The following is a 12,113-nucleotide window of genomic DNA, read 5'->3' on the forward strand; positions in this document are numbered from 1 at the left end:
TGACGAAACTGTCCCATATTTATTGGTGTTAATGCATATATCTTCTAGATCTGTACAGTGACTGACATCTTTCTAGTAATGAAAGTTAAGGGTGTCTAGATATCTCATGCGCGTACCGCCTCAATGTAGGGCACACTGTTACAAGACCATGGACATGGCTGTCTGATCAAAGGCAAGATGGGACATGCAGTAAGGAGAGGAGCTCTTAAAACCATTGTACTATACAAGATGTGCGCTGTTTGGTTGGTTGTTTTAGCGACGCCTTCGTTTCTTGTTTGCAGGGCTACTATGCGAGGTTTTCTTTCGCTTCTTTTGTTTCGGCGCGTTGTCTGGGTAACCAACTTTCTCTCGGTCAGCTGTGAGAAGATCAAGTATCAACAGCGTTATTACAAACAAGGGAATTGGGTACAACTTGATAATAATCAAGTCCTACTTGGGAGCTTAGTGGTTAGAGCATAGCGCCGGAATCGCCAGGGCACGGTTTCAAATCCCGTTCAATTTTTTCTGAGTCTTTCAATTCGCAGCTGTATAAGTTGCTTGATATACTGCGAGGATCAGCTCAATTTGATCAGTCGGCCTTAAGTGAAGTTTTATCGCTTAACATAAGCCATAACCAAGTGGGATTGATAATTACCTTCTAAGGCTTCTTCCTCTAATTCTGACCAATCTTTTCCACTTTCCTCTTCGCTTCCCAATTCTTCTTCAAAATCTTTTAAAATGAAAAGACAATCTATATTAGTACACTCAATTTAACCTCTATTATGTGACCACTCTCGGAGAATCGTCAGGTGGTCGCTTAATGAAGGGGTACTGAGTAATTTTCGCGCCAGATCCATCATTGGTACTTTGATAACTGGTTGCTAAATAGATGTTCTACTGTGTCTATAGTTGGTTTGGAAATGGCCAGCACTCAGTATACGGCTCACCCAGACGCACGCTTCATTAGGGATGAGGGCAAAACAACTGTCATCTCACGGTACCCGATTTAGGGGGAAGGGGTGGTGTTACCCGGTACCTATTTTGGACGATTGTTTTGACCTCGCCCCTTATAGTAGCCAATATCTTCCATAGTCAAAATCTAAGTTGCGCAATTTTCTAGTTGACGTCCTTTGAACCTTAAGTCTCAGCAGTACTAAGAATCACATACCTGAAGCGTCTTCTGATGTCTCAGTTTCTGACGAAAAGCTCTCTTCTTCCGATGCTTCGTCCACAGATTCTGATGGTGCGTATTCACTTTCTTCCTCATCTTCACTGCCTCCTCCATCGCTCTGAAAGTTTGGAAATTAGTTTATTCTGATGGGCAACTGAGAGATCAATCTCTAGAAGAATGACAAGATGTTCTGCTATTTTCCATTGTGGAATTTTTTTTGCAAATTTATGTGAGGTCAATTAGCCATTCCGAGGTCGAAGAAAAACTGGGTGGAGTTGCCATTGCAGTGGATTGTGGGCTGTTTTAGGGAACAAAATAGCCGCCATCTTAGAAATATGTCCTCTAATATAGATCCGATGCATTGTAATCCCAACTTTTATCCAGTTTTTTCCTCAACCGAGATATGGCTAATAGAAGGATTCAAGGTAGAGCGGATGCAATTAAACCGTGAAATAAAATCAAACTAAATACTAACTAATAATATCTATTTAGTGACTAATAGTTGCTATCACTCAACCAGAACATTCATCATACAAAGACAAATACACAAGAGACCATTTGTGTCTTTTGTATGATGAATGTTCTGGTTGAGTGATAGCAACTATTAGTCACTAAATAGATATTATTAGTTAGTATTTAGTTTGATTTTATTTCACGGTTTAATTGCATCCACTCTAGTAGGCGTCATCTTGTAAGTAAGGCTAAGAATGCGTGGATGCACAGGGCGGCAAGCAATTCTACAATAACTTACAAATTTCTGGCACGCTTATTGCTTATTTTTTACCAAGTTGTCTTGGTAGTAGAAAAATGTGAGAGTGTGTGGCCTAGATTAAACTATTATGATGGCTTACCTCACTGTCAGGGTCCAGGAAGCTCCAGCCACCATTTTCCAGGAACTCCTCAGTATTATCGTTGATTGTCTTCATGATTTTAACCCAGTTTAAGCTCTGGATACCTTCGGTGTACTTGATGTCACAAGAACTGCAAAGTATCAAGAAATAAATATATTGGAGAAACAGGTTTCGGAATGGGTGGATGGATGGATGGATGGATGGATGGATGGATGGATGGATGGATTAATGGATGGATGGATTAATGGATGGATGGATGATGGATGGATGGATGGATTAATGGATGGATGGATGGATTAATGGATGGATGGATGATGGATGGATGGATGGATGATGGATGGATGGATGGATGGATGGATGGGCAGATGGATGGGCGGATGGATGGGCGGATGGATGGACGGATGGATGGACGGATGGATGGGTGGATGGATGGATGGATGGATGGATGGATGGATGGATGGATGGATGGATGGATGGATGGATGGATGGATGAGTGAATGCATGGATTGGTTGTGATGAGGTGAATGGATGAAATGGTGAAGGGTGGGGGGATGGATGGATAGTGTGAGGTGAGGTAGAGCAAAAATGGATAGATAAGTCCACAAATGAATGAATGAATGAATGAATGAAAGGTTGAATGGATAGAAGGAGGGAAAGAGGGATGGATGCATGCATGGATGGTGTTCAATACCCTAGAAAACATCCTAACAAAACTTTTCTTCTAATTTCCTAGTACATACTTTAACCATTCCTTGACAGAATCAAGTGACGTCATAGGGATAGCATTGATGTGTTCTACTTTCCTCTTGTAATCCTTGAAGATGAATACCATGTCGAAATTCTTCAAATGAAACTGCAGGAAGAGTAAAAGAACATTTCAATATGTATAGCAATAACTTGGGTATAGACCGTCTTCTCAAGGTTGCGTGCACATCCAAATTTAAGGAACTGGACGGGCCATGATTCTAGAACAGGAGCTTTATAAAGAGAATCATCATACATTTCTATTAGATTTTTCAATAAAAATTTATCAAATGAATTCTCATCTTTAAATATAAAACTGGCTTCTCAATTTTACTGAATTGCCGTTTTTCAGTTTTGTGGCCCGCAAATTGGATGCGCACGCAACCTTGAGAAAACGGTCTATTGTGGCTTGAAACGAATTCCATTTCCAACAAACTTTTCTCAGCTTAGGTATAGAATTTTCTCATTTCAGACCATGTGTCATTCTCTTCAGAACAAGATTCTTTGTTTGAGTTGTATCCATATTCATGTCTTCTCATGTGCAACCATTAAACAAAGAAATGGTTCTCAAGGGAATTACACCTGGTCTGAAATGGAAAAACTTTAGGTCCAAAGTAAAGAGGTCTGTTGTGATTTATTAGTAAGTTTAATTTTCATCCAGATTGAGATTGAGAGATATTCCAACACGAGCTTATCAGTACCATTCATCCCAATATTACAGCATGAAGTATGGGTTACCTCCTTAAGTCACTGGAAATATTTCTTTCCCCTGGAAACTAATAGCCTTATTCCCCCACCCCCACCCCCTGCCCCAGCATTAGCATTCAAGACTTCTGCATCCGCAGTGCTTTCCAATCACATCAAAAATCAAACAGTCAAAATTATATGATTTGCCATCACAACAAAGTAGGTTTTGGTGACAGTCAATCAAGGTGTTTCCATGACACTTGAAAGGCATGGAAACTGTGTTGTCCAACGTTCATCGAACTGTGAAGTCCATCTAAACCCTATTTTGTCATGACGCAGGTTGTACAATCCTACGCAAGTGATTGAGAAGCACTGCAAATCTCCCTCAATACTAGCTGTTGTTGATCCATTAACCTACCTGAACACGTTCAAAATGAACAAGTTCCACTTCATCCAGGGTAATGATAAATACAGGCTGAAAAAAGATTACAAGTGATTACTACAAGTGATTACAAACCCTTGGATGGTGTTTCCTAAACAAACATTTTATTACTTATAAAGAGTAGGTTGCAATCAATAGACGTCACTTCCGGTAATAGCTGTGTTTTTTATGGCTTCTAGAATCTTGGAGGTTGTTTTGATCTCTTGTTTTCTGGTTTCATGTCGTAGAAATAGTCAAATACAATAGTTTGAGAACTTATTTTGACATGCTTTTACTTAACATCCGTTAGTTGCAAGGGCGGTTCCAGCCAAAAAATTGGGGGGGGGGGGAGGGGGGCTTATTGAGTTTAGGGGGGGCTAATTGAGTTTCTTCCATCAACACAATGGAAAACAATATAAAAAAGCATCGTTTTTTTTCTGCTGAAGAGGGGCTTCAGCCCCCCTTTGCCCCCCTCCTGGATCTGCCCTTGAGTTGCCCCTCAGTCAACTGCTTGTTTGCCACCCAGTAAGCTCAAAAAAGTTGTTAGTAAGCAATTCTGAGGGTGTTTGTTGGCTTGAAAGTTTAACTACTTCAGCAACCACACATTTCTTCATTTTATATTTGTATGCACCTACAATGTATTTCAAAAAAACCTTCTCGGTCTGAGATCTGAAATCTGAGACCCAATAACACGGTGCAAAATGTAATATATTCAAAGTTGAACAAGATACGTAGTTCACTTTAGTTTGGAATATGTAGCATGACCTTTCACTAAAAAATGCAATTTTTGGTAATTCATGGTCAGAGAGACAACGTTTTTTAAGATGGTGTATATATCACTTAAAAAATTTTATCATAATCTGGAATCCTTTTGAGTTCCATAACTTTGTGTGTAAATGAATAGTCTAATGCGAAATAAACTAGTAGATTAGCCAATCAGAATGTACTATTTGCAATACCCCACTATTTTGCTTATAATAAAATGCCAATAGATACCTACACATTAGATACCTACACATTAGATTACTAACCTGTTCTGTGAGATTAACCAAACAATGAGTTGTTGGCTGTAGCAACACAGTACTGCGAAATGGGACACCAGAAAAACTGAAAAGAATAGGAAAAAAAAATTTATTAGACACTGTTTTTTGCTATAATAACCTTTCATTGCTCTAAAATAATATCTAGGCTGATCTAAGTCAGGCACGCCTAACTTACAGATAGAATCCTGAAACAGCCTCTGGGCTGATCTAAGTCAGGGCACGCCTAACTTACATATAGAATCCTGAAACAACCTCTGGGCTGATCTAAGTCAGGGCACGGCTAACTCACAGAATGAACCCTGAAACAACCTCTGGGCTGATCTAAGTCAGGGCATGGCTAACTCACAGATAGAACCCTGAAACAACCTCTGGGCTGATCTAAGTCAGGGCATTGCTAACTCACAGATTGAACCCTGAAACAACCTCTGGGCTGATCTAAGTCAGGGCATGGCTAACTCACAGATAGAACCCTGAAACAACCTCTGGGCTGATCTAAGTCAGGGCATTGCTAACTCACAGATCAAACCCTGAAACAACCTCTGGTCTGATCTAAGTCAGGGCATGGCTAACTCACAGATCAAACCCTGAAACAACCTCTGGGCTGATCTAAGTCAGGGCACGCCTAACTTACAGATAGAATCCTGAAACAGCCTCTGGGCCGATCTAAGTCAGGGCATGGCTAACTCACAAAAGTAACGCTGAAACAACCTCTTGGCTGATCTAAGTCAGGGCATGGCTAACTCACAGATAGAACCCTGAAACAACCTCAGGGCTGATCTAAGTCAGGGCTTGGCTAACTCACAGAATGAACCATAAAACAACCTCTGGGCTGATTTAAATCAGGGTACAGCTAATGTTAGTCTAATACCAAACCCGAGACCCAACACACTCTACTGAGATATGATACATAGTCTAATACCAAACCCAAGACCCAACACACTCTACTGAGATATGATACATAGTCTAATACCAAACCTGAGACCCAAGAGGTGTGATGCTAGCACACTACCATCACAACACCCTTGATTCCCTTAACATAGAGAGAGTACAGATCACATACCCCAGTTCTCTGAACGGTACATCAAACTCTACTTGTCCATGAGTTAAACCTTCAACTTTATCGATGAAATTCTTGAAGACAGCTTTTAGACGCTGCCTCATTTCTCTCTCTGCCTGTCAATCAAACGGTAAAAAAAGAGCATCCAGATTTAGTCAAAGTGATTTCTGTGGCATGCATTGACTACCCTGACCACACATTGTGTGGTAATCTTTTAAATTATATTATAAGATTTGACCAGACAAGTCCCAAATCTGGCACAGTATTGTCTGATGATTGGCTTTCATTTTAAGCCCTGATATAAGCCTGCAAATTAGCGCTGCACATTGAACATTTCTCTGATAAATTTGTAGTTTTGACTGATGACTCTGACCAGACTCTTTTGTTGGGATGTGGACTATGACAAAATATGCTCACTCTAGATTTGAAAAGATATTGCAAAAAAAAGATTGCAAAACTAGAAGCAAAACTTACAAGAATATACTGCCAGGGTCAGAAATTACGAGTGAAAAGTGAATTCAATCAGTGAAAAGGACAGTAATAGTGCGACAGGTAACAGACGACATGTTGTAAGAGGTTTTGCCTGACAGAATAATTACCATGGGGGTATATAGCATGAAGGCATTTTTTTCTTTTTTTTTTTTTCAGTTCCAGTATTTGAAAGAAGCTTTTTTGGCTGCAGGTCAGGACAACCCTAGTCCCAAATCTGACATATGACAACCTTCTTGCAAAAAAAATATAATTCCTTGTTGATATAGGGAATACTGTTACTCAGTAATGTTGGATTACCTGTTCAGCCTGTAAGTCATCTCTGTCATGCATGTGTTGATGTTTCCCAAGATCAGTGGTTATCTCTCCAACCTAGACACAAAGGTTAAACAAAAAATAAGGTTATTAACAGGGTTCGTGCTGAGGTAACCACTTGAAATTCAATAAATTTTCAAGGAATATATTCAGCTAACTATGCCAAGGTTTTACAGTGGTTGCATATGGCCAATTTTCAGATTTTCCAATCTCTCTGACTAGATCTATTTCAGAACCATGCAAGTAATGATCAAAGCAAAAATTCAAGGAGTTTTCAAGGAATTTAAGGAGTAGCACGGGGTTTGTGCTGAGGTAACCACTTAAAATTCAAGGAGTATACAAGGACCCAAAAATGAATTTTCAAGGAGTATGTTCAGCTAACTATGCCAAGGTTTTACATGGTAGTTGTATATGGCTGACTAATTCAGATTTTCCAATCTTTCTGACTAGATCTATTTCAGAACCATGCAAGTAATGATCAAAGTAAAAATTCAAGGAGTTTCACTAAGATCATAAAATTCAAGAGCTTTTCAAGTGCGCTTGAAAACGTGAATTAAATTCAAGGAGTTTTCAAGGAGTTTAAGGAGTAGCACGAACACTGTATTAAGATCAACACTCTAACAAGTAAACTGTGTTTCATGACTTTATGAAAACCACTTCTGATAATAAAGTTTTGCTACACATCACATACCTCTGTATAGAATTGAATATCTCTGTATTTCTTCTTTCCTATAATGATCGGGTGCTGCAACATAAACAACATTAAAGACTGTTAGCAGAATATTTTAAGACAATTGATGAAGCACGCTGCCAATGAATCATCTTTCACCACTGTTGCTTGTTTGAGTCCTGCGGACATCACATGTGAATAGAGTTTGTTTGATGTTCCGGTCTCTCCCTTTCCACTGCCCTGGGTTTTTCTCCAGGTTCTCCAATTTTCCTCCCTCAGTAAAAATCAACATGTGAACCAAAAGTTGTGTGCATAAAGTAGTAAATGTAGTGGCAGTGTGTGGTAGAGTGTGAGTGAAAGCACGCCCGTATCTGCGAAAGCTGCCAGAATAATCAGCCTGCTCTAACAAATAAAATATTATTATTATTTATTTATTATAGATATGCACATAGGAAATTAGTGTACAAGAATTAATGAGAACTGTGAAGTGACTCACGCAACTTGAAAACAGGAGTAAGGTATTTTATTTGATACGAGGATGTAACTGACCTTGAGATGAAAGTGTATTAGAATAATCATCTCTCCATCACAAGGCTAGAGAGAAAGAACACATGACTTAGACCTTGGAACCAACATTGCACCCTCTATATGTTTTGGGTGAAAATGCATATAAAATGAAAGGATGGATGAGATGGATGAATGGGATGGATGGATGGGATGGATGGATGGGATGGATTGAAGGGATGGATTGAATGGATGGATTGAATGGATGGATGGATGGAATGGATGGATGGAATGGATGGATGGAATGGATGGATGGGATGGATGGAAGGGATGGGATGGATGGATGGGATGGATTGAATGGATGGATGGAATGGATGGGATGGATTGAAGGGATGAATAGGATGGATGGATGGGATGGATAGATGGGATGGATTGAAGGGATGGAAAGGATGGATTGAATGGGATGGATGGATGGAATGGATGGATGGGATGGATGGATGGGATGGATGGGATGGATTGATGGGATGGATTGAAGGGATGGATGGGATGGATTGAATGGATGGGATGGGATGGATGGATGGGATGGATGGATGGGATGGATGGATGGAATGGATGGATGGATGAACTAATGAATTAAACAATAAATGTTACATTTGTTTCTTAAGGGTAACACTTAATAGCCAGTAGGCCCAGGAGGGAACTACTCTTGCCTGTTTAGGGTAGGCATGTGCCCCTGAGCCCACTGAACCCTGACCCTGTTCCAGAGCAAGATCACTGAAAATCATATCCCGTTCCGGTATTGCAAAAATAAATACCCTCTTCCAGAGAGGAGAGAGCGTGATTTCATATACCCTGTCCCAGAGCGAGCACAATTTTATATACCCTGTTCCAGAGTAGAATCGTTGAAAACCATACCCTGTTTGGCAGCACATACCTGTATAGCAAATATAGGGGAGTATCCCTCCCCCCCAGGTTAGTAGGTAACAAATCTGTGACCCAAATCTCATGGTCTTGTCTTTTGAAAATAATTTCTTTCTTTGTTTACCTGGAAGTAAGAATGCTTAACATTGCCATAAAGTATGTCCACATTATCACCATGAAATGTTGAAAACCTGAAACCTGTTACACAAATATCATGATTAGTGATTAAGATTAGGAACACATTAATTTTCAAATTGGGTTTTGAGATGCAATATGTATAGGAAATGCCACCGTTCAAGAAGAATTAATGAAAAATACCACATGCATTGGATGAAAGTGGCTCAATACCACGAGTGCATAGCTCTTCCCTAGATCTGCCCCTGCATTTTTAATAGTTTACCTTTCTTTAAAAAAATGTTGTTTGGTAAAACATTATTACTATTCCTCTATACAGCTATTTAAGAAAGGTGAAACGGTCATTTCATGACCAAAAGGAAATGTTGTCATGCGTTGAAACACAAATAATCAAGGTGGATCTTGGAATGCAGGGTTAAAATAACAGTGGGACATGGGACAATGTTCGGCAAGAACTGGGACTAGCATCTGAAACGTCAGTTTTTTCATCTTTTCACCGTGTAAAATTTACCCTTTTATCATTACCGGTCAAATCTTTGTCTTGCCAGTAATTTTGACCAGTATTGTTTAGCCAGAAATGAGGCATGACTGAGCTCAAGTTAATTTGGCCTTTTATCATGACCTCTGACTGATTGATTGGCCATTATTTTAAACCCTGAAATGACCTTTCTCCTATTGTTTATTACTGTTTGTTCCTTTAACCTTTTTTTGAAATGGCTGTATACTCCAGCTGAGAGAAAATCTTATTTCCAATATTTTCTATGAAGCAAAATTACTATCTACAAAATTGTGTGCAGTTCTTTTAAATATCTTACCATTGTTGTGTGCTTCAAGGATTCCCTAAAAAAACGAAACATTTGCTCAGTCAATAATTTCAATGGTCATTAAATGGTTAACAACCAATAGAACTCATGGTCTACATGTGAATAGCACATTCAGCCTTCAGCCTCATAAGATATTGACTTGTGGACCATTCGGGCTGTGGGTCTAATGGAAACTGACAGACTGCACAGTAAGTTACTGTGCTGTCAGTGATCTCATAGTAGGCATTGATATATAGCTGTAATGTTTGCTGTAATGCAGTGTCTGGCTTTGCTGATTTGTCCCTAAAAGAAATTGCTGGCATACTGGAAGAAAAGATTCAAAAGACATGAAATTGGAAACAAAAATTCCAATCTCCACATTCAAAGCCTTCTGCAAAGAAAAATATTCTGATAAATAAACAAGAGTTTGTTGAAATTTCGAAAAAAAAACTGAAAGAAACTGCTTGAGTGTATCTTATATCAGGATATTTTTGCAAGAATAAAAAGCCAGTGGTCTGTACAAGAAGTTAGCCTTAACAAGCAAAACTATGTCTTTGTTGTGCTATATGACAAATCACTTAATGACTGATCCCTCTTGAAACCACTTAAGTTTTGTTTCCCTTGAATCTCAGCTCCACCTATTCAACTTTCCGCTTCATTTAGAATCAATGCTGGAAATTTAGAGTTAGGTGTCATAGGCACTTTAAAATGAGGATGGAATAAGACTAAAAACGGTAGAGTAATACTCACAGGTGTTCTTCTCTGTGTTAGGCTGGGTCGTATGTACAAATCCTTGAGTTTTGGGTTGCCTTTGGTATTGTTGAGAATCAAAGTACCTTGCTGTATTACACCCTGTAAAACACAAACAGCAGAAAAATATTCAAACTTGAAACCTGTGACCACAGGAAATCACTCATATTTTGAAATAAAAAGGGATTGCTCTCTTAACCCCAGAGGTAAGAAGCGAGTGCACTACCACTACCCTAACCTTGATTGCAAGAGAACCCAGAGAAACCCCTCAAATTAAGGTACAGACCTTATAAACTCTACTCTCATGTGATGCTGAGTCCAGGAATCTAACCCAAGACCCCAGAGCGGAGAGGCGAGGGCTTTACTGCAACACCACCCTTGATTCTTAGATAAGAATAATGATTGATTCCATACCTGTTTTTCTCTCTCTTCAGCTTCTCTGGTCTTGAACTTTTTCTGTACTTCTTTGATATGCCTAAAAGCCATGTTTAGATTCTGCGCTGGGGGGTGGGCTGAACCAGGAGCTTTGGTATTTGAGCTGCGAAATGTCCTATCGAGGGAAAGAAAGATCCATGACATTAATATGGAATCAAGGGTTTGTGGTACCATTAAAGTGTCCCTTACCTCTAACTCAATATTTTTAGTACTGATTCTACATGAAGTTAAAGGGGCACTTGGATGAAAATCAATAAAAATTGGAAATGATTTGAAACTTGTTTAAACTTATCTATATGGCCCAGATAGTAGCCAAGCAACATGTTTCCTTCACAGTCAAAAGTGGCGGGAAAAAAATTATTGATTTTATTCAGCATCTAAATTGTGAGTAAATGAAGTCATTTACTCAACCCTATTGTTCTTTTCTCTCTTAACCTAAGATATCTCAAAAGCAAGTGGCTCCCAGGCTAAAATTTTCGCTAATCAGTTTTCCATAATTATAATTGGGTCATATTATCCTCAAATACTTCAATTATTTGGACTTTCAAAAATCGGGGCATTTTCATCCAAGTGCCCCTTTCATAGTTGAATGGTAAGATATTTTTAGATGATTCGAGTGATGTATCTTGGAGAGTGGTGCATATTGAGTTATGGGTGAGGGGTATTTTTATTAAGGACTCCAGGGTGGATGTTCCTGGTACCCTAATTAAATTAAATAACTGGATGGTCTGTCTCAACATATACATATTATAAACAATAATGGAAAGTAATAGTTGTGCAAAGGCTTTTTGAAATGTTTATGAGCAAAGAAACACATTTCTACAGACCCCACAGTGACAGACAGTGCTGGTTATGAAAAAGGTTCTGGATTTTGGCAGCTTACAGGATGTGAAGAAGAGAGAAGACAAGAACCAAACCTATTAACTGGAGATCCTTGAGGTTTTGAACATTAAAAGCACCAGTAACAACACCAACAGCAACAAAAACAGCAACAACAGTATAAACAAAAGAAAGCAGCAGCAACAGTGACATCAACAACTACAGCAGCAACAGCAACAATGACAACAGCAACAATGACAACAGCAACAACAGGAGCAGCAACAGCAATAATAACAGCAACAACATCAACAACAGCAGC

General features: G+C 39.1%; 1 protein-coding gene across 1 annotated transcript in view; it reads right to left on the bottom strand.

The window, feature by feature from the left end:
• Window positions 1–12,113, bottom strand: part of LOC116303973 (FACT complex subunit SPT16) — a 28,812-nt gene continuing 16,699 nt past the window's right edge. The window contains exons 23-37 of the mRNA XM_031713610.2: window positions 10,955–11,090; window positions 10,541–10,642; window positions 9,803–9,827; window positions 8,977–9,050; window positions 7,977–8,021; window positions 7,449–7,502; window positions 6,743–6,814; window positions 5,957–6,069; window positions 4,885–4,960; window positions 3,851–3,907; window positions 2,742–2,854; window positions 2,002–2,131; window positions 1,148–1,268; window positions 635–709; window positions 1–356 (exon numbers count right to left, since the gene is read on the bottom strand). Of these exons, the coding sequence (XP_031569470.2) occupies window positions 253–356; window positions 635–709; window positions 1,148–1,268; window positions 2,002–2,131; window positions 2,742–2,854; window positions 3,851–3,907; window positions 4,885–4,960; window positions 5,957–6,069; window positions 6,743–6,814; window positions 7,449–7,502; window positions 7,977–8,021; window positions 8,977–9,050; window positions 9,803–9,827; window positions 10,541–10,642; window positions 10,955–11,090 (1,297 nt within the window). The 3' untranslated portion in view covers window positions 1–252. The remainder of the gene's footprint in view (window positions 357–634; window positions 710–1,147; window positions 1,269–2,001; window positions 2,132–2,741; window positions 2,855–3,850; window positions 3,908–4,884; window positions 4,961–5,956; window positions 6,070–6,742; window positions 6,815–7,448; window positions 7,503–7,976; window positions 8,022–8,976; window positions 9,051–9,802; window positions 9,828–10,540; window positions 10,643–10,954; window positions 11,091–12,113) is intronic.

The sequence above is a fragment of the Actinia tenebrosa genome, unplaced genomic scaffold, assembly GCF_029948245.1.
Source record: "Actinia tenebrosa isolate PJP-AT-01 unplaced genomic scaffold, QUT_ActTen_1.0 PGA_scaffold2__45_contigs__length_23673736, whole genome shotgun sequence".
NCBI lineage: Eukaryota > Metazoa > Cnidaria > Anthozoa > Actiniaria > Actiniidae > Actinia > Actinia tenebrosa.